The following is a 23,210-nucleotide window of genomic DNA, read 5'->3' as shown; positions in this document are numbered from 1 at the left end:
GAAGAGAAACAGAAGTTACTGAGAGCCAAGTACTGCTTCTGATTTTCAGTCCTTTTACTTCATTTCTTTGGTTTAAAATCAAATTTGTCATTCTTCTGGCAATAATATTAATCAATTGGTTCTTTTTATACTAAGAAAAAAAAACAAAATAGTTTCCCTCAATTTTTATTTTATTTTAACCTCTATATATGGTATGATGAGATGGACTTTGAATTACAGTTTTCTATAGCACTATGTTTTTGGTAAAAAACAGCGGGTACTCCTTATGGACACTTAGCATATACAAGCAGATCACATATAATTTTTTAGTTATTTCAGTCACTAAATTAAAAAACAAGGTGGGCTTGTTTTTCAGATTTAAAAAACTTCTGTCATCTGTGTTGAACAGTAGTTTCTATGCTTTTCTGGTGAGATGAGTTTTCTCTAACTTGAGGTCTTTTCCCCCCTCCTCTCCTTCCAGTGGAGGTTTCTGAAAAGCCCTCAATAGTGTATCATTAAGGCTACTATTCCATTATAGTAAGTAAGAAAACAGAGCTAGCTACTGGCATCTATGGCTTACATCCACTTTTTACCACTACAGCTGAATATTCCCACAGAAAGACTTATTTTGAAACAAAATGTTTCCAAATTATTTTTTTTTCAGAAAAAAAAGGATAAAAAGTATTGTCACTGTGCTTACCTCTTTTTCTACATGCTGTTGATTTACTTGGAGGATATGACATCATAGGGCATAATTCTGTTTTGGGGTTTATTTGCCTCTATGCTATGCATAATTTCATGACATGTAAAGATTAATTCCAAAATTCCATATTTATTTCAGTATAAACCTGCAAAGAGCAGTAATCATGTTAGGAAAGAGGAAGTATTTGTTTTATTTTTCATAAAACTTATGCAGCTTAGGAAATATAACTAGTAAGCTAAACTTAAACTAACATATACAGTGCTTGAAAATTTGCAGTGTGTAAGCCCCCAGTTTCATGGTGGTAATAACTGCAGTTAATCATCAGTGACTGTAGAACTAGAAATAAAATTGTTCTGCTAGTAGTTATAATTTATATTCTAATTCCCATTCTGTTTATTTTTTTCTCATTTATATTTATATTCCCATTATGTTTATTTATTTAATATATAAATATATAACTTGCTTTCCATTGCCAGAAAACAGCTTTTGAACAAGTTGGAACTAGCTTGAAATAGTTATTAATGTTATGCATTCATGGAAAATAGACACCAAGTTTGGTCTTTTCCCATTTTTAAAAAGAGCAAAAGCAGAGAGCTGAGAAATTGTCATACAGCACAACTTCAGTTTCCAGGGAAATATTGGAGCACATAATTGAACCAAATTGTTTGTAGAAACCAGAAGATAGAACAATTACTGTCAGCTAAACTGAATTTGTCAAAAACAGTCAATTTATTTTCCTTCTGAGGCAGAAGAAAGAGAGGCATGGATATGAAATAAATTAGTATGTTATACTTTAGTAAAGCTTTTGACACTAACATGGTATTTCAGTATGCAAGCAAGGGTAACATGGTCTTAATGAAAATGTTATTAAAGTGGGTACAAAACTGGTGCAGCATCTGTTGTAATCATAGTTATGTGAAAACGGAAAATTATAAGGAGGAGTATTTTTAGGGGGTCTTTCTTGTGTTCTGTACTGCTCGGTGCATGCATAATACTTTGGAGACTAAAAAAACTCCACAGTATTTTCTTAAATTTGAGAAGAGCATGAAACTATAATTTTTAGTGAATACAAGGCTGGAGGTGGGTGGGACTGAAGTATCATCAGCTCTTGCAAAAAAAAATATTTGGATATATGTACAGGAGTATGGCTTGTAATGTCAGTCAGCATCATTCAGTCAGTTCAGTCATATCTGAACTGCTTATTGTGAACCCTTGAGGAAATCACCATTTTTCAATAAGCGTGGGAATAGTCTGGAAGGAGACACCAAGAACTAGCACAGAAAAGACTGACAAATTTGTGACTGATGTTTTTAGAGAAGAGAGGCTGGAGGGAAGGCATGAAAAACCTCTCTAGAGGTAAAAAACTTGTACAAAAATAGAGATCGATATATTCTTCATGTTCGTAAGGAAGAAGACAAGAAGTAATAAGCATAAATTATAGCAGCGATAAGATGGATTTGGTACAAAGAACACAAACACTGTCACACTGGCTAAAAGCAGGTTGTCTGTGAGGACTGAAAGCTTTGTAAGTGGAGAATTTTAACACGGAGTTAGATACCTGTCTGGAGGTAATAAATGTGGATTGATATTTCTTCGTGACGGTATAGCAAGAGGAATGGACTTTTTAAAAAATGACATTTTAAAGCCTTTCTTAAGCCCTTTTTGACTCTGATCACTAGATTATGTGCAACTCAAATTGGTAGTTGGAGCAAAAGCAGGATGATGACCTTAGGGTTTATGGAGTAGCATTTCTTAAAAGCTGCTGTTTCTTTTAAGTTCTGGTTGTCAGCATGTGTATCAGGACTTGGAAGTGATTCCTAGGATAATCTAGCTCTCTGGTATATAAACTGTGATTTACTGGTTATTCTTTGTGGGGACATGGTATGGTCATGCACACTTCTTTTATAGTGCATGTACCTGATGCCAGAAAGAAATGAAGTCTGTGCTGACAGACACCAAATATAGGAAGGAGATTCTGTTAATGCCTTTGCTGGAAGAAGAGCTAAATATTATCAGACATCATAGGATTTCTCTTCAGAAGAGGGTCAGACAGAGATAGAAAAAAGCTTTATAAATACCTGGATTTTGGATAAACTTGATTTGGAGTTTTCGTGTGAGAACAAATTAAATCACATGTATCAATATAAAAACAGATTTATTTTATTCTGGTACACCGAAGACAATTTTTGTAAGTTTGCTAGAGTACCCAGAAATCTGAGAAATCGGGGGGATTATCACTGTCATCTTGTCCAAAGAATTTGGGAGTCTTTCATTTAATTGTTTTTTTTGTTTGTTTGCTTTTTAATGCCAAGGGAAAAATAGTCCTGTGGATTTTTTTTTCTGTAGTAATGTGTCCATCTTTTATTTTTGTATTTTTTTAAGTAGGGTTGTTACAAATGTACTGGGATCTATTTTAATGATTAGAAGATAATTTCTGACTTTTTATGGGAAAGATCAGTTAAGTTCCTCCATCATACAGTCTTTAAAATAGTTGCTGAGCATGTTTATATTTCTCTTTTGACATCTGTGTTACTGTGTGTTGCTGAATAGCCACAGCAGGTGTAATCATCCAATTTCTGTCCAAGTTAGATACCTACTAATGAATATGTGCCTGGGATTCTGTGACAAAGGATAACCCAGCTGGACTTGGGCAACTTGAAACTTCCACTGAAGTTCATGTAGAATCCAAATTCTTAACTTAGGTCATGTAAATAGCCCTTTATAGATACTGATCTGTATTGGTAAGTTATTTTGCTTCACGGGAGACTGTATTCCTGAATAGCAATATAATCTTTTTGGAAATCGTGGACTTTGAACGGTACAGAAGGCATTTGCTTCAAAGGTTTAAAAAACATAATAGGAAGGGTCTAAACAGAGCAGAAAGCAAGCTGATTCTGTATGTAAAGTGCCATATTGGTTCTCTAGTTCTGTTTTCTGGTTCTCTTAGTAGAAGTCAGATTTTTTTTTTATGCAGTATCTTTCACTGGATTTTTCTTCTTCCTAATTAAGGCAGTGCCAGTCTTTTGTTTCTTCACCTGGTTTGTTTGTTGTCTGCTGCCTCTTCCCTTTGTTTGTTTCTTGTCCCTATGCTCTATTTAGTTGTCACAGTGAAGTGTTTTGTTTGTGGGTTGGTTTTTTTTTCACTTTCTAAGGCCTTGTTCCATGATTATTTATTGCTATATCTTTGATTTCTTCTTCTGAGTTGTCTTTGTGGTGACAGTATTTTGAACTGCTAGTGATGTGAAATTACCAACCTGTTTTAGTGAGCAAAGTGTAACTAAAAGGCATATTTTGCAGAGTTTACAAATGGATACAGAAGAAATAACATAAATAATTGACTAGAGTAACAACTAATCCATACAGGTAATTGTCCTGGTTTGGGCCAGGATAAAGGTAAAAAAATGGAGGAAAAAAGATCAAAAGTAGTTTGAGCAGTTAGTAAATTTCGGCAAATGAGGTAAAGGGGTTCTGTTGCAATTGCTTATGCAAATGAGCTGTGGAGCTTGATTGGGAAGGGACTCTTAGGAAAAAGGTGATGGGAAATGTTTGGAAGCACAAGCATTGTTCAAAAGGTGGAGGTAGAAGTGATGTGTAAAGCTTTAGGATGAACACCCACTGGTATTTTGAATTTGTTCAACTGAAGACCATGGGAGAGCAGAAGCGAATGAGCTGGAAGTGGGGCCATCTGTGTCTTTCTTCCAGCTGTGGTCTTTCTCTGTATCCATAAAACCTCTGCACAATAAGCAGTGTTCAAAATTAGGTAGCCTACATCACAGATTCTCTTGTCTTGGGCAAGTAAGTTACAGATATTTTATTTTGGGTTCAAGGTTTAGGCTAGGACTATGTAGGAGTGTTAACATTTCAATTTTCTTTGCTCTTGGATGTTGGTTTAAAAACTGCATGAGCTCTAAAGGCTCTAAAGATAGATATCTCAAATATTCTTTACTTTAGTGACCTGTTAAAACCATTCTATGTCAGAAGTGATGAATAGTTTTTGTGGGTTCTGAGCAGGTTCCTGATCGATTGGTTGCTAGTTAATGAGGGAGAAGAAGGGCAAGAGAAGCCGAAGTCCAGCTGACTGTGCGGGAGCTCACCTGCCTTTTCTCTTTACTTCATTTTCTTTGTAATGAAGGAACCAATTGGTTTAGAGCGATCAATGCTGACCTATTAGGATCAGGCAGTATTCTGGCATTGCCAAGGCAATTAAATTCAGCAGAGCAAGGATTATAAAGAAAAAAAGGACCTGAGACTTTGAATTGAATAAGAGATACATTGATATTTTAAGGCTAGTAAAAAAAAAACCCAACCCAATATTGTTAAAAAGAATAAAATCATTATCATGTTCTCTTTTATGTGAGATTGGGAATGACAAGATCATTGTTATTTGTCCTTTAAATTTCTTAACCTCTGGTCCTGCTTCTGTGACTGGGATTTCTGCACAATGTAATGTATGTATTTGGAGGAGGCAGTTTGCTTTGAAGTTTCATATTTGAACTTGAGAACTTCCCCCTTTGCTGTCTTTTGTAGTCTGTGATATTAAATGGAAAGCCTTTGAACCTTTATAGAATTATTCATTCCAATTGAGGGGGGATTAAAAAAGCCATAACCCTTAGTAAATAATCATAGTACGTACTGCTTGTCAAGTTGTAGGTTTAGAAAGTTTGTAGTATATAATAAATTTTTATGATTCTGGCAAATCTTTTGTTGCCTTAGGTGGATGTACCTGCAAGGGAATGAATTTCTTTCCTGTAAGAGTTTTGGCTGTGTCAAAACTGATATATTTGGCAAGTTGGAATTAACATGCATTGAAATGTTCGATAGTTACCTGCTCCGTATTCATCTTGTGAATTTATTGAATGTGGGCATAATGGGCAATATTATTGGTATTAAATACCAGGTTGTCCCTTCTGTGCCTCTTTCCTGCATGAAAGAAGCTAATGCCTTGTTCTGGAAGATTCATCCATTTAGAATCAAGGCATTTATATTAAATAGACAAAACAAACAATATCCCTAAGGCAAATTTTAGAAGTACAACATCAATCCTGTTATACTCAAGTATGATTTAGCTTTGTATCAGCTCTTCTCAGTTTTACTTGATTGACCCATGTTTCTGTGGAAGTTAACATTTACCTCTTCCCACCTCAAAAAGATGGGAGAGAATGAATAAATATAAAGCTACTTTAATCATCAATTGCATGTTGTCATTATAACCTTCATCATGTGAGCATCCTTTAGTTTAAGATTGCCCTTGAGTAGAAGTTCATAATCCTATGGGGGTTTTGTGATGTTTTTAAAACATCTTTTATTGGATCTTTGTAGCGGAGTGCTGTGTTAAATCAACTTCATATTTTGAATTCTGAAGCTCATAAGCTAGTACACCAACTCCATTCTAGCTCTTAACTGTGGCTTTGTGCTGACACACACTATATATGACTCCAAATATATATGTATACGTGTATGTGTATACATGTATCTACACCATTTGATTTTCCCTTGGAAACCTCAGTGAATTTGATCATATATTCTCTAATAGATAGGAGTGGAAATTCATATGATCTCAGTTTTTGGTACACTGCTTTTTTTGCCACGATTGTTCCCTCTTTGGGAGTCTCCACCACTAACTTTTTAGGTATAGTTGTAGAAACTTAATCTTTATATTTGAATGTGTTGACCACAGAGTCAGTCTTCTGGTTTGAAACAAAATACCACTTCAGAGGTAGTGGTTAGAATTGGTTCCTTTCTGCCCTCTGCATGGAGTGGGTGCTAATGATTGCTATCTGTAAAAACCTCCATCCTGAATTTATGCTTTCTTAGGATGTATCATCATTCTAGTCTCTGCTGATACAGAAAAGTTTTGGGGTGTTTTTGCTAACTGTGCTCATACAACATGGGACAGGTTTAATGTTAATTTTCAGACTTTATTATGGAGTAAGAATAGAGTGTAAGTTTATATTGGTTATCAATAATATAGTGAATTCTCTGTACTGTGGAGGATACTGAGATTAAACAGGTCTTGAACACATTTTTTTTTTAAAAAAAAAAAAAAAAAAAGAAGAGTCAAACTGTATTGATCCATTGGCAATGTGGAAAATCAGACTAGTTTATCCTGATCTACTGATGTGGAGCTTAATTGGCATCCTATGGCACTAGCAATAATCTGTGTATACGTTTAGAAGAAAATTTGTGACAGAATATTTATAAAGTAATCTTTAGCCTTCAAGAGGAAAGGGATGCATTACATGTTAGCCACATGTGAACTGACAATCTAAAATGAGAAACTACATTTCTTGTAAGGCTGCTTTTTTCAGGCCAAAGGGTTCACTAGGTTTTCAGCTTCAGCTTTTTATTGAATGTAGTTTGGTCTATAGTCCAAGCCTCTTATTGAAGTGTAGGTTTGGAATGTCTCTTCTGGAAAGGGACATCACAGCAAAAACCTGTGCAATACCTCTAACAATGTATTTTTGCTGGTGAGAGTTTAATATTTCAAAAGTCATGAAGGTTTGTGTTCTCACTTAAATGTATCTCAGGCTTTTAGCATTAGTATTTATGAGAATGTGTGTTGTTTTGAAGCTGAAATTTTTGGTGTAGAATAAGCATGTTCATAGACTTTACTAAAGTAAAACAAATACTGCAGTCATAGTACAGGTGCAGCTACAGTGTTCTGTTTTGGAGGGTAATAAAACATACTTTTGTATTTTATTTATATATTGTAGATGTCCTTTTCTGTTTACTTATGTGCAACCCTATTGTTTTGAAACAGAGGTGGAAAACCAAAGCTGTAGGTGTGAAATTAAAAGTATATGCACAGTTTGACTTTTAGAATACTGCCATTCCACATCAGTAGTGAATAATTTATAATTTAAAAAATTTTGACTACTACAATAGCATAGACAATGCAGTCTTGATGAGATACTTTCAAAATTATGCTGCAGTTGTGCAGGAGATAAAAAACTTTGTATCGTGACAAACAAAAGAAGTAAAGTAATGCCCTTTATGCTTTCTGTAATGGCCTATGGAGCACAGGTGGGTTCCAACCAGGTAAACTCCAACATGATGTTGTGCTTAGGGGAATAACAAGTTCTGCTAGAATGTGGTTAATTTTTTTGTTTTGTTTTTTCCCCTTCACAAAATATGGTAAATATGTTAAAGTTTGAAGGTGAATACATCACAAGCTGTCACAGTAAAATCAGATGTCATTTATATGAGGAAACAATATTTTTTCCTTTTAACTGTGAGGTTAAATATTACTTTAAAAGCAAGTTCCTTTAAAAAGATATGTTGGAAGGAGATAAAATAGAATAATGCAGAACATTCTCACTGCATTTTCCTCTTTTATCCCCCATGCTTATCCTGCTATTTCTACTATTTCCTTACTTATAGACATGTTTCAGGTTGTTTGGCTTTTTTTGTTTTGTTTGTCTTAAATACCTCTGCTGAAGCAGTAGATGTGAAGTCTCTTATGCTGGTTGATCTTCTCTTAGCATTGTGCATTTTGTTAGGTGTTTTTTCCCAAACTGCTTTTCATGTACAGACATGCATCTTTAATTGTAGTCTAATTCTAATGTTTTCACAGAGTGTTTAATATCTAGACTAGATCAATACATATAGAAAATGAAATTAGACATCGAGCAAATTAATTTTAGTATTCCAGCTGTATAAAATTGTTAGAACCAAAAGTTGTTTGTGCCCCCAACCACAGTATTTTTGTTTTACTTATTTATTTATGGGAAAACAGCAAGTATATAAGAATCCCTGAGTAAAACAGATAATTTTAACTGCAGCTTGATCATGCAAAAATCCTATTTCTGCGTTATGTCTGTATAACAAAATGAAAATGTGATCATCACATGACTTAGGTATGAAAATTTCCATTTTAATCTGTCATAAGGATGCACGTTTTAGCTACTGAGATTCTGAGGGTTCTTCGTAAGACTAGTGTGTGCCTTAGTCCACAAGGTAAGGTATAAAACCAACATCACTTTGTTATTAAGATGACCATGACTTTGCTTCCCTATGCTTCAGTCACTTTTGCTAAGCATGCTCCTGAACTCTTTTTCCTGAAGCCAGTTTAAAAAGTTTCTGTTAAGTACTTACTCAATATCTTTGCAAAATACTGGTTTATGTTTCCTTTCCTGAGTTGGTGTTAAGAATCTGAAAGTGAGATATTAGAGACAGCTGTGTATTCTAGTACAAACACTGACCAGCCTCCTCTGGAGTAATATAAAAATAAAAAAAATCAGGAAGCTTAAGTTTGGTATAGTTGAGCCACTGGGAGCTGTATGAAGTCAAGAAAGCTCTACCATCAGATATGAACTAGATGGATAGAGTGTACATGAAAAGATGTACATTCCATAAATCAATACCACGATTACCTGCTAAACAGGGAGGCAGTAGGGTTCTTAAATATTTTATGGTGAAACATACACCAGTTTCTTATCGATTTCAATTAAAATCTTGAGGCTTTATTCTGAATATATCAAATATATCATCTATTTCAGGATGACCTAGTAGGGAAATGGGAAACTATAAAACTAAGTGAGCTGCTTTGGTGAAGTCTTGGTCTCAGCATGAGCTGAGAGAAGGAAATGTAGTAAAAGAACTGAAAATGAAGCATGAAAATTTGACTTTGGCCATAGTCAAGAAAGGCCAGAGGGGTGTGTGACAAGGGAACCTGAGTTCTAAAATTCAAAAGTTCCACTCCATAAAGGCAGTCCTGATTCTGTAAACCACAGTCCCCTATTCCCTGTAAATGTCTAGTTAATGAAAATACAGCAATAAATAATATGTATTGCTTCTATTTCCAAAGATTTATGTCATAATACTGAGAATAATAATATTATGGAGGAAGAGATAGTATTAGCCTGATAATAGCTTCCTAGTCACAACTGACATCAATTACCGGTAGGAACAAAGGTTTGAAGTATAATGAAGAGCTGTCTCCCAAAGCATGTTTTCACTACGTTCATGTATAAGAATAAAATACATAAACTTCTCTCTTAACTGCATATCAAAATAATGCAGTACTGAGTTCAAATTACAAGCTTAATAAAGTGAAGTAGAGGGCTTAAAAGGTAATACAGCACGTTCAGGTAAATTGAATTGGTGTGCTAATGAAAGTTATGTCTACAGAATTGAGATTCACATAACAGCATATTAAGATTCTTTTAAAAGATACCCTTTAACATAGAGCACGACTGTCACTTCTGAGGCAGGAATTGTGTTGTTTAGAGGCAAAAAATCTTCTTGAAGAAGATATGATGCAGGTTAATGCACTTCAGTGGCAGTTGTTCCAGTGTAATGTTGTAATAATCTAATTTGATTTTAAGACTATGAGAGAGTTGTATATGCTCATAGCCACTTTGGAAGGCCAAGTAAAAGGTAATAGTAATGGAGAGCTTTCAGATATTCTGAGGGTAGTTGTAGTGAAACAAGGATAAGAATACACCACCTCAGCATTTTATTTTTTTTTTCAATGCAAATGTGTAAGTACAACAGGTTTCTGATAGGGTGTACAATTGTTAGTGCTGATAACCTGCATCTCTAATTTCATTCCTACTATCTTGCCTTCAGGATAGGCACTATTGAAAAGGTATTTTTTTTCCCCATTCCTTTTTTTACTTAGGACTTTTTGGTTGGGATATAGTGATTGTTTCTTCACTGAGTAGTCATATACCTAAATGCTAGCTAAGAAAATTAAACAATACTCTGAAGCAGAGAAAGGTGAAAGAAAACTTTCCATTAAACTGCATATCAAAGTGTCTTGAGGGAGCTGTGGTTGTCAATGCTAGAGATGTGCTGTATGGGTAGAATTCTTCCCCCAGCTGCTGCCAAGGTGAAAACAGATGTGGGATTCACCAAGTTTAGGATGTAGTGTCAGAGATATGGTAGTAAGAGTTTAGATGGATTGGAGCACTTAAAAAGTCTCTTTCACATTTTCTTTATATATATACATAGTACTGAATTTAATAATAAAAGAAAAAAATAAAGAAGCATTACTTGAATTGGGACCTAATGCAGTACCTTTATGAATAATGGAAATATAGCAGTGAGTTGAGAGGAGAAGGCTTATCCTGAGAGAACGTATATGTGCTCTGGACTGAAAATGCAGCAATTTATGGAGAAGAAGGTAAGTCTGTTAAGAATCCTAGTTAGATCATTAAAATTAAGGAACCTTTGTTTTGTCATAACTTAGCTCCAGGCTGATCAGTTTGCAATGTTCAGCAGTTTTGCTACAATTTTTATATGCAGTTGATGAAACCTGTAAGTTATTTCTCACATGGCCATACAACTTAGTTTTTTTCCATGGCCATTAAACTGCTGCAGAAGCAGTCATCCTGCAACTGTTAAAAATACTTTTGAACAGGCAAGTACTGACTTTTTCGTGGCCTTTCAGTGCTCTGTGGGATCTGTTGCTAAGTATTTGAAAGATATTGCAGAGGAAGATCAAGGCTAATTTGTTGTTGTTACTGATATAAATATGCAATATGTTCTCTATCAACGCTCAGTTACTTTCATTAAATTCTCTCCATAGAGGTGTTCACAAAGGTCTGCCCTTCAGTGCTACGCAGTCTGGGTGTATTGTGTTGTTACTGTAGTTAAGATGTGGTGACCTGAAGGTGTTGTATACGTGACAAATTGCTGCATTCAGCCCAGGGTCATATTTCTTCCACCACTGATGCAAGCGATAATGTGTGAAAGCCTGTAACTCGTCAGATTTCCTGGAAAAATCCAATAACTGTGGTCAAATGTTGTTTGAAAATAAATACATCTGAACTTCTTAGTTTTTCAGTGGAAATATGTTGTTTAATGTGTTGAGGCATAATGAAAGACAGTTCCTTTATTCAGCCCTCTTCTAGGTATTTCTGGCACCAGCTGTCTTCCATGGCTTGATCTGTATATATTGAGAGCAGTAGTAGAAACTTTTTTGGTGAATAGCTGAAAGAGTAAATTAAAATAGAATTACATGCAAAAGTTTGGTTTACTGCATATATTGGAACTATAATACTTCTGTGTTGTCTTTTACTTGAGCTGGAATCATCAGCAAACTCTTCCTTTGCAGATTAGGATTGGCTTGAAGATAAGGTGTTAGCCAAAAAGCACACAAAACCAAACTGATCTCCAGAATTGTAATGATTTTTATCATTTTATAAAAAGTGTAGCAATTCAGCTTTAAAAGTGTGTTTCAACAGTTTTAAACTTCATGGGTCATTTTCCAGTGCTTATTTATTATGATGTATAAGTATCACCCAGAAGGAGCCTATCTGCAGCTCATTCAGTGCTTAACAAATTTTTGACAGGTGAGAACTTTGTTTTATCTTAAAATAAAAGAAATGAGGTTCTAAAGAAAAGTCTTACTTTATTTTTCTGGTTACGATTTATTCTGTTCTCCATTGCCTCCAAACTGATTTTAGAAATTATGACATATTTAAACAGTTTATTATTTTTATGTGAGTTATCATAAGAAGGAACTAAATAACTGGATATTAAATCAAATTGTTCTTTGGTTAAGGAACCACTTGAAGAGACCTAACTTCAGTAGCTCAGTCAGCATATTTCTATGTTCTGCAAGTCTACTCAACTGCTCACATGTTTCAATTGTGTAGTTCATAGACATCAGGCATCAATTATTTTCATATTGTAGGAGATCAAAGACTGTGGTTTAATAAAACCATGACATTTTCTGGGGTTTGTGGCACCCAATGTGTACTGCTCCAGCCTGATGGTAGTGTTTCAGTGAACTAATATCCATTGTAATCAGTTGAATTAATCAAACAGCTCTGATTGCTTATTAAATCAGCAAGAGAAATGTGGCAAATTGTGTATGATGGATGAATGCTGTTCTACTCTACAGCTAAAACAAATAGCACTCCAAGAAAAAAAAAAAGGCAGGAAAAGAGAGAAGCAGCAAGAACAAGAAATTTGTTGAAGTAATCTGTCTTAAATGCTCTGTCTTTAAAATAACCATAATTCTGCTCACAGGAAGTTAAATTTCTGGAGATTTTGGTATCCGTATACAGATAGTGGAGGTCACTGCCCCTCCCTTCCAGCCATCTAACTGCTGCTGAGCTTTGTTGGAGTGTTTATTCAGATTAACGTAGACCTACTTGTAATCCAAATTTATGATCTTTTGCCTGTTACCTATTATTTCCAGTAAAATACAATTCAATTTTAAAACTACACTTATAAAGCTTGCAGAATTGAATCGGCTGCACTGTCCTTGTCTGATGAACAGTCCCATAAATACCTCTTTTCACCATTCTTTTATAGCTCATTTCAGGCTTTGCTGTAGTTAGCAGTTAGGCTTTGAATGTCCTGTAAAGTTTATGCAATGCAGATTAGAGACACTGGATAACTGAGGCAGCAGCTGTATACACCTGTAGAATGTGGTAACTAATAATTGTTACCATGTCAGATTTTTCTCATAAAACAGAACTTAGTGAAATCAGAAATATATTGGTGATAAATCTTATGTCTCCCATCAGACATTTTTTCACCAATATGAAAAATGTCTTATAATTTCCAATAAGGCTTCTCTTCCATTTTGTAGTGTCTGATACATATTTCCATGTGAATTCTAGTCTTCGCTAAATAATTATGGAAATGCATCTAAAGAATGATCATAGGTAAGACTTTGATTAAGCTGTGTGTTGTCAGCAGCAGAACAGAAGTTGGACAATTTAATTATGCTAAAAAAGCCACACCAAAGCAATCAGAACTGACATTCCACTAGCTTAAATTGACGGCTACATGTGATATTTTTAGGGGTTTTGCTCCTACAAACATTACTTCTACTCTAGAAGAATTTAAGTTGGTATTTCTTGTGATGTAGTTGCTGTTGGCATGGAATCTTAAAATTACTGGCTAGTACAAAAGTTTTAATAAGTGAATTATTATATCTTAACCAATTAAGAAAGCCATCCTTGCATCAGATCTAAGCCACTTGAATATTTACAGAAGACTTATCATAAATGTGTTAAATCATAGAATTATAGTGTTTTGGGTTGTAAGGGACCTTAAAGATCATCTATTTCCAATGCCCCTGTCATGGGCCGGGATACCTCCCACTAGACCAGGTTGCACAAAGCCCCATCCAGCCTGGCTTTGAACCCTTCTAGGGAGGAAATGTCCACGTCTTCCTTGGAGAACCTGTTCCAGTGTCTCATCACCCTCACAGTGAAGAATTTCTTCATATCCACCCTAAATCTAACCTCTTCCAGTTTATTAGACTTTCTTGTCTAAGTAGAGGAAACCTTGTCTCCTGTTAAAAGACAGAAATGCTTTCCAGTTTGTTCTGGCTTAATACTTTATTTTATATATTTATTTACGTACCCTGTTTTTCCTGTGATTTAATTCTGGCAATAGATTTTTTTCCTCCTTGTTTTTTTTTTTTATCCCCCTGCCATGAGTCTGTTGATTCAGCTGTGTGAGTCTGAAGGATTTTACATTTTAGAGATGTCAATAAATGGGGCTTAGATGGCAGTGAATAGCACTGTTTCCTTTTCCACTAAAAGACAAACAGAATGTCTTCTAATGCCCTTGTGTGCTGTGCTGTATCTCATGCATCTCTGTGGCAGTGATCAGAATGTGAATGTTTTCAGTTTCTAGGCAGTAAGAGGAGATGTGATGTATGTAGTACTAGCTCTGGTGTCTCATACCAAATGTTCCATGAAGGAAAATGAAATGCCAAGTTCTTAAGAGTTTGTTTTGTACACATTTGATTTAAGTCTTTATTTTAGTTCACTTGGGTTACGCTAATAGTAACTTAGAGTGGATATCAGTGCAAAATACCAATTAATTACCCTTACCTCCCTTTACTTAGTCTTATGTCTCAATATTTTCAAGGGGCTGGAATCTGTGCTTAATATAGTACGGAATTTGTATGAATCTTACTGGTTTTACTGTAATGAAGTAAAGTAAAAGAAGTAAAATACAACATAGTTGTTCAGAAATGTGGGTATTTGTAGTCACAATAGATTTCCCAAATCATAGTTTTGTGTTAAGGTGAAGAAATGCTCTGCGGAAAATGCAGGTCAAGTGAGGCTATGGTCAAGTGGCTTCCTAATGAATCAACCTAGGTAATTCATTTAAATTGTAATAGTTGAAGATTGTATCAAAACTCAGTAGAATATAGTGTTTCCCTCTAGTTAAAATAATTTTTTATTGGGGGTGGTGGTAGGTGAGTGGAAGAAAGAGTAATAATACAGATTTTTGTGGTATTCATGTCATGGAAACATCAGGGCCCAGTGTAGCTTGACTAACTGTGGCTGCAGAAGTCTATGATGTGGATGAAACTCTTACAGTGTTTAAATACTACCAACATCCATTATTCTACGTCAGGGCCAGAAGCGAAAATAAAGTGTCTTACCAAGGAGAAAATTCTTGGCTGCAGTCCTGTTCACCTGCTAGAGAAGTACTCTAAACACTCTCAGAATGCTCAAGGTTTGTTTCTTTTTACACTGTGATTCTGGATTCTTTCTGTCTTCCCCTCTCCCAGCTAAGTCTAAAGTTCATTGATATAGGAGCTAGTCCAGCCCTTGGACTGTGGTTTGTCTACTGTCCTACTGCAAAAAGATTTAGAGGTAACTTTGTGTTGCATAAAGCTGCTTTGTTCCTGGCAGGAAAGTGAACAATTTCTAATGTCACTGGAAAAAACCTGCATGTAGTGTTTTTAATGCCTCTCCTCTTTGTTTTTGTCTGCCATGTCTCTTCCTCAGTGAGCAATATAATTAAAATTCATAGTTTGGCACCAGGATTTGAATATAAAGTTAATTCTTCATCATTCCTATGTCTCAGTTTAATCAGATTTGCCCAAGCTTGTTTCACCCACTAACAAAGCACTTCAGTGTTTTTGTTCATGCAGCTTTCTGGTTTCCCCACACACACACCTTGTGGTAATCAAAGCTTTTGAATTATAATTCAGACAAGTAAGTCTGGTCAGTGGTCCTTTTTAATTAATGACATTCTTGTCAGGCACTTGTGAAAAAATTATTCCGTGTAGCTATTGAAAATAAAGAGTACACTCATTTGTGTCACTTTAATCAACATAAAAAAATACCTGCATTGTATTTCAGGAAAAGTCATCTGTTAAAAATATGATCTTTAGCTTTATGAGCTTTAGTCTCTGTTTTGACTGCAGTACTTGCAAGTATGTAGTGTTGAAGGTGGGAGAAATACCCTAAAGAGGATATTTGTTCTCACTACTTGAATGAGTGAAAAGTAATTGCAAAACTGTGCAAAATCTGACATTATTAAGTATCTAAAAGAATCAAGATCAAATCAAATGTTTTATTACGGAGCTAAAGGTTTTATTTACCTATGAATAGATTTGTTGTAGTGTACAGAGTGAAGAAGTTCCTCACTGCAGCATATCTAATCCCACAATGCTTGTTTTATATTCCCTTAGTTCCAAGAAAAATTACTTTTATTCCTTATGGGAATATACTCTTTTTGTTTAAATAGAAAGCAAATGTTAAGGCAGTTAAACCTTGAAAGAGGGTCTCTGAAAGATAAAGGGTTACTGAAATTATTTGCTGCTGCAATTTATCAATTATCCCTTGATGTGATGATGTCTTATAGTCATTCCATAACAAGAACCTTTGGAGGAAGCAGGGTGTTCAAAGTGTAACTTTTTCAGTGCGTAGGACATGACCTATGGTTCCCGAGTGAGGAATTCTCAGGATACTTTCCTCTGATTACCGAGTGGCCTCACGCCTTGTCTGCCATATGTTGCACAGCAGCAGAGGTCCCTGCGTCACAGTGTAGCCTGGCTCCCTGAGGAAAGGGACTTCTCCTTGGGTTTGAAGTCCAACTGCGAAAAATGAGTTGACCTTCAGTCTCTGGGGAAATGCCCCAGTGATTGTTATATAAATAGGCATTGTCAGCAGCAGTATTCACAGTTCCTCAGAAAAGGGTCCAAGTTCACAGAACTTCCCTACACTTGAGGAAAAGAAGGCCTGAGGCCTTCCTAGCTTGCTGTAGACATTTGCACACAGAGCTTGCTCACCATCTCACATCTCTGTGTTACTTCATTATCTACAGCTGTGGGCAGCTCAGCACCACATCTCTTACTCCCCTCCCCTCGAGTGGGGTAGGAAGGAGAATCAGAAGCCTAAGAGTAGAGAAACTTGTGGGTCAAGATAATAACAGTTTAATAGGTAAAGCAAAAGTTGTGTGTGCAAGCAAAACAAGGAATTCATTAATTCCTTCCTATTGACAGGCAGGTGTTCAGACATCCCCAGGAAAGCAGGGCTCCATGATGTGTGAGAAGACAAACAGCATCACTCTGGATGTCCCTCCTTTCTGGGAGGGAGTTTCACCTTAGAGAGTTGGGGTCAGCTGTCTTGACTGCATCCACTCCCAACTTACTGTGTACCTCCAATCTCCTCATTGCTGGGGCAGTGTGAGAAGCAGAAAAGGCCTTGATGCTGCAGAAGTACTGATTAGCAGTAACTAAAACATTGCTGTGTTATCAAGACCGTTTCCAGATCAGATCCAAACCATAGCTATGTACCAGCTATTGTGACATTTAAGTCTGTCCCAGCCAAAACCACTACAGTATATTTTAAACACTTAATGAGTGATCACATAAAACGTGTTCTGTGCATTTTAAGCATTTGTCAAAGTTGCATTGTTCACAGTAATTTTATTAATTTGTACTCTTATTTTCCAGCTAATTAATCTCTGCAGGAAAACTATGAGATGGTACATGTGGTCTGATTGATGGATGATTCCGTTTTTAATCATGGTTTCATTGCATTTCCATCAGGCTGAAAACTGCTCAGGAAAATTTACAGATTTTCAAGCATGTCATGAGCTTTAATAGACATTTTAAATTTCTGAAATCTGTATTTGAATTAAGACTCTGGCGCTCACGCTGAGTTTGTCTACGTTGGAGAATTTCCTCACTATTGTATTTCTGAGCCAACTGTTCTCAGCCCATTGTTTAATGTTCTTCTCATTAAGATGTATTACTTGAGTATTTACAATGTCTTTATCTGACTCTTCTGAAACAGGTCACGTATCTTCAGTATCACTCTTCATTGGTGATAATTGAAATTTAGCTACAGCTTGTTTACTTAGTTGTGCTGGGCATTTCTGATGAATTGTACTTTATTTGAATGAAGATTATTTTTATAGTCTCTGACTTCGGTGGCTTTAGTATTTTGCATCAAGTGGAATAATAAGTTACAATTTTTATGCAAAATGTGAGAATGTGATTTTACAAGTTAGAGTGTTTAAAGTAATTTTGAAGATTCCATTATTTAAATTTCCACAAAGTAGAAGAATGCAAGATTCGGTCAGGAAATCATGCTCATCATTCAACTTGAGAGAGACTAGGAAAGAATAAAACTTATTGTAGTGGGGAGAAAGAATGGGGTGTTTTTACATGATTACATTCTACCTTGGAATAATATTACAATAAGAAAATAATCTTTAGAAGATAAAATTAATTAGAAGAAAAATATATGCATGCTTGTTTTAATGGATAGGATTTTGTTTCACATTAACAAAAATTTTCAGCTTTCCAGCAATATGAAACCTTTTGTTCAAAATGACTGATAGGCTATGTAGCATGCACAAATCCTATCTACCTGTTGGCAGAGAACTTTACAAACCATTGAGGGATACATTATTTTACCTAAGTGTGCATTATGATAAAGGTGCTTTTCCTAAAGCAAACTATTTAAGTCCTGCTTGTCTTTAACCCTCTTGATACATTCTAAAAACCCCCTCAAAAAAAAAGAGCAAACCACCAAAGTAGGCAAATTCAATTAAGAAGTTTGCTCTGGTGTTACAATACATAATACAAAAAATCTTAATAAATAAGCTTTTAAAGCAAATTATGAAGCAGTTTCCTGTGTGTTCTTATTAATATTGTTGCTTTGTTACAGTCTCTAAACACTTTAAAGCAAGGAAGCGTAACTGAAGTATGTCAAGTATCCAAAGTAATGCTGTGTTGTTTAGCCTAGAGCATGTTTTGTCCAAGCAGCACAACTTAATCCTTGCCTGAGAGAGATGAGGGAGTGTCTGTGGCAAGCTGGTCTGCTTGCTTTATACACTTACAAATGTTTCAAAATAGTTCTTGTGCCTACCTGAGTTCTACACTTCTGATGCTGGATAGAATGAGAGCATTTACTGGTGTGGGATCTTGGTCATTGCCTGTGTATTTAGGGTTCATACTGTGCTGCTGAGTTCATACTGTGACAAAAAAAAAACCAAAAAAAACCCCAACCAAAACAAAAATCAAAACCTAGTAACAAACCAGTTTACCAGTCTGAAAAGAATGGACTAAATACATCTGTTACTGTAACTTTAAGGAGGAGGCATAGCCTGTAGATGTCCATCATACCTCCTAAACCTGAAAGATTTTTCCAAATTTCAGGTTAACTTTCTTTGAACAGCCAACTGTTAGTCCTCTTAATAATTTGAATATAATCTTTTCAGTGGATCTTCAGTGTCAGTTTTGCAAGCAGTCAGCTTTGTGAGTAGACTCATGGTCTTGCAGTCCTTTGCATGTAATAGATTTTTTTTTAAGCATTTTTAGAAGATACTTTTCTATGTATGTTGTGACAAACAAGTATCAGTAACAAGAGTCATTGAGCTTATAAGAGCTGTTACACTCAATTCTTTGAGTGGAATAGGAGTTTGAACATCAGTGCTGTAAATAACTATGAGGGGTTTTCATTGTTTAAAAAAAAACTTAAGTCTGAAATCTGTGTCTTTTCAAATTGGTATCATGAAGAACACAAGCCAGAATGATGCTGTTGTTAAACAGCCATGTTGGAAGTATAATTATACTATGTATAAATGAAAGATTGTTTTGTACCATAGGCTGAGAATATTGCTTAGGATGCATACATTCTCTTACTTCTCAATTGAAATGGTTTCACTTAATACAAAGCTTTCTGCAATGTGGGTAACCCATCTTGTGGAGCAATGGGTTTTGTTTTAGGTATTTTTCTGTGTTGCCTGGACTGAATCAAGGCTAATGGTGGTTTACAGAAGGTGAAGTCTCCAGGGTAATACAGATGGTGAATAGGTCACAGTGTTCAAGAGCAGCTCTATTTGATTTCCAATTACAGTCTAGATGTATAAGTTATACAAGCAGGAATGAAAGGCAGAACTAGCTTTGTCTCATAAGATTTGACTCTTCAGATATTATTTTTTTCATTAATAAGAGATAAAGCAGCAAAGACATTGATATCCTGTCCATCCAGTATTAGAATAAATCATATTACAATGACATCAATTCTGCAGAGAAAGCCTACTGATTTCTTGGGTTTGTCTTGGCTGTATAAAATGTTTCCTTGTGGTGAAAAGTAGTCGGTAAAGGGATTTTTAAATTATTATTATTATTACTATTTAAAGCCTCCATGAGCACACATTTGCACTATCAGACCATTTCTATTACTGTTAGGGACCAGAAGGTCTCTTATTTTGCTTTTCTTGGTCCAGAAAGATTTCTGATAGATTTTTACAGCTCTTAAAATATTTTTTTCTTAAATTGTACTGGAGCCAGCATCCTGAGGAGATGCATGTTTGCTGTGAAAAGTATACTTTTTACTCCTGATTTTAATTTTATTTAACAGTTCCTCAGTTCTTAGGCATCTGCATAATATAATCCAAATGAATCATTTATGTTTTATTGAATAGAAGTTTGTCATGCTTAACTTTGTGCTTTTTTTTTCCCCATAGGTACATTCGAATTGTTGGGACTCACAACACAGTGAACAAAGTTTTCCATATTGTGGCATTTGAATGCATGTTCACAAACAAAACCTTTACTCTTGAGAAAGGTCTGATAGGTAAGAATTTTTTTCCTTTTGCATGAACTGTTACTTACCTTTTAAGACTGGCTGTCACTGAATTCTTAACTCCTGTTTCCACACAAATCTCTAACTTGAGGCAGATGATAATGCAAGCATAGAATTAATTGGCTAGTCCTTGTGAATTCTGTGAAATTCCATTTCCTTGGATCAATTAGTGATGCAGCAGGAATGCTATAATTCAAATTAAATTTAAAATAACTGTTAGCTCTGAAGATTTGAAAAACTTGTATTGCACTGTTTTAAATACCTCTACATAGTACTGCATTACTTAAGGTAAAAATGCCCAACAATACTGACTGATAAATCACGTCAAAGTAAGATTTAATATCTTTTTTAATAGTCCAAACAAGATGGTTTCTGTGCTTTTTTATATGAAAATTCATATTAGTAAATCCGTTGGAAAGATTTTTGTGCACCTTTTAATAGTGGGAAATTCCACACAGAAAGCTGAAATTACTTTTGGCATGAAACTGAGAATTTCAGCAAAATTCTCAGAGTTCATGTAGATTTAAACACACATTCAGATCTTAATATGCACCTACAATAGATGGGAGAACAGTTTTCAAAAAAGAATGAGAGGGTAGATTTTATTAAGAAATACTTCTTTTAATTTTTTTCTGAGAAAACTGTAATATTTAGGTTTGAAAAACTTGACAATTCCTTCAGTTCATACCCCATGTGCTATGCAAAGGCATCTCATGGTTGCACTTGATCTCGTGAGATTTGCCATGTAATTTCATTATTATTTTAGAAGCATGGATTAAACAAGTCACACTTCACTAATTTTTATGTTACTAATTTTTATATTACATAGCCTCAAAACAGAAAAGCTGTCATATGCAAATGGAAACTTTTTCTTTTGTTTCAGAGAGCTTTCAAGTATTATTAATTGCTATTGACAAGAAAATAAACAGTAAAGCAGAACTACATTTAAAGAAAACATCTACCTTCAGCAAGATAGGGGAGAAAAAATATCTCAAGTTTGATAAAACCCTTGTGCCTAAATTTCATATTCAACGCTGCCAGCTATGAACTTGTAAAACTTGATACAACATCAGTGTTGCTGTGTAAATAAGTGATGCATACAATTCTATATAGTTGATTTATGATTACCAGTCTTACTTAGCAAATACTTAATTTACAACTAAATAACATATTTGCTTTTTTTCTTTCTGTGTGTGTTAAGTCAGAGATTGGTTGCAGCAATAGGTGAGGTAGTGCATCCATGTATGTTTGTGAAAGTGTGCTTGTACCATAGTTGGCTTGTCTTTCAGATATTCTGTATTCCCTGGCTTACTAGGGGATGGGGACTTTATATGGCTTTATTAAAATTTATCTGTGGAAAATTTTTTGTTATTCCAGAATCCTATAGGTAAATACAATTTGGACTACTTAATGATAAGTAGCCATTGTAGTTCATAGTGATCAGTGGAACTATGCTATCATTCATAGTGGGTAAATAGTGGGTAAATCAAGCTGTTGATGTGCAGGTCATTTGAAGTGATCTACAGTAAGCAGAAAGGCCTGTAGTGCTTTTTATATTTAAAGGATGGTAATAAGATTAATAGAAAATTAAGACTAAGAATTCTGTTAGTTAATTGAAAGAGGATTGTGGACCAACTTGAAATTGTAAATGAGACAGTGGCAGTTGAATACATGACCTTCCAAAATTTGTGGTGAGAAAGGGACAAATGGAAAGATTTTGGGATGAGCTGAGGGCAGTCCTGTTGTGAAATGGTGCAGGGACATAAAGTCTGTTCCATTAGAATATATGGCCATCAATATTGCCTATTCAAAAATACTCTTGAAAGCTTTGATCCAGCAAAGGCACCTTATATCAATCCATTTAGTGCTTTGTTTTACATACCTGAGATGGTCACCATATAGTAGAATGTTATGTGGCTCCCTTCATCAAGCAGACTGTCCCAGTTCCACTTCTATAAAAAATGATGGGTCTACCAGTTGGGTAGTTGACATAGATTGATTTTATTGCTTTAATGAGAATTTGAAATGTTTGTTTCTATTTCTTCAGTTACTGGATAGAGTAAAGTGAACTGCAAGCAGTTAGAAAAGCCCCACAAAATAAATGGAAGTGTTGTAGTCAGAGTAGGTTGCTTTTAAGCTTGATTGAGTATGGAAGTTGTCATCCTAAACCCTTGAGAACCAGTATTAGTTAATACTATTGGTTCATTGTTTATGAAATAGGGTATTAAATACAGTGTTAAAACAGACTAGAAAAACACAGCTGCTATTCCTGTAATCTGGTTTATTAAGAAAATTAAACGTTGGTCAAGCCTCAAAGGCTATACGGTTCTTTCAGAAAGACTTTGTGACCCTTCTACCAAAACAACAGTGAAGATAATATGCAAAGAGTTTTTTCATTTGAAACCTCATTCCAAAGAAATGAAGCCACTGGGGTGCTTGTTTTGAGTTCTTGTGTGGAGATTCCAGAGTACTTACTTTTTAATTTTCATTGGAAAAGTGTATGGACAAAGGGTAATTTATCAGGTACATTACTGTGGATATGCGGAATCTATGTAATGGCTGTCATTGTGAAGTGAAGCTTAGGAGACTTAATAGGCAATATAAATGAAGCACACATTCATGATAACAGCAATTCTATGTCACTGTGTTTTTGTATACAAGGTTTCCGAGAAGGCCAACAGCATCCTGGCTTGTATCAGGAACAGCATGGCCAG

At 35.2% G+C, this 23,210-nt stretch overlaps 1 protein-coding gene across 3 annotated transcripts in view; it reads left to right on the top strand.

Annotated features, from left to right (window-relative positions):
- Positions 1-23,210, top strand: part of BTBD9 (BTB domain containing 9) — a 116,534-nt gene that overhangs the window by 47,053 nt on the left and 46,271 nt on the right. For all 3 annotated transcript variants that reach the window (XM_030446788.1, XM_030446789.1, XM_030446790.1), the window contains exon 8: positions 20,378-20,487. In XM_030446788.1, the coding sequence (XP_030302648.1) occupies positions 20,378-20,487 (110 nt within the window). The remainder of the gene's footprint in view (positions 1-20,377; positions 20,488-23,210) is intronic.

This window comes from Calypte anna, chromosome 3 (genome assembly GCF_003957555.1).
Source record: "Calypte anna isolate BGI_N300 chromosome 3, bCalAnn1_v1.p, whole genome shotgun sequence".
Lineage (NCBI taxonomy): Eukaryota > Metazoa > Chordata > Aves > Apodiformes > Trochilidae > Calypte > Calypte anna.
Note: the sequence above shows the minus strand (reverse complement) of the source record. Positions and strands in the feature narration are given on the sequence as shown.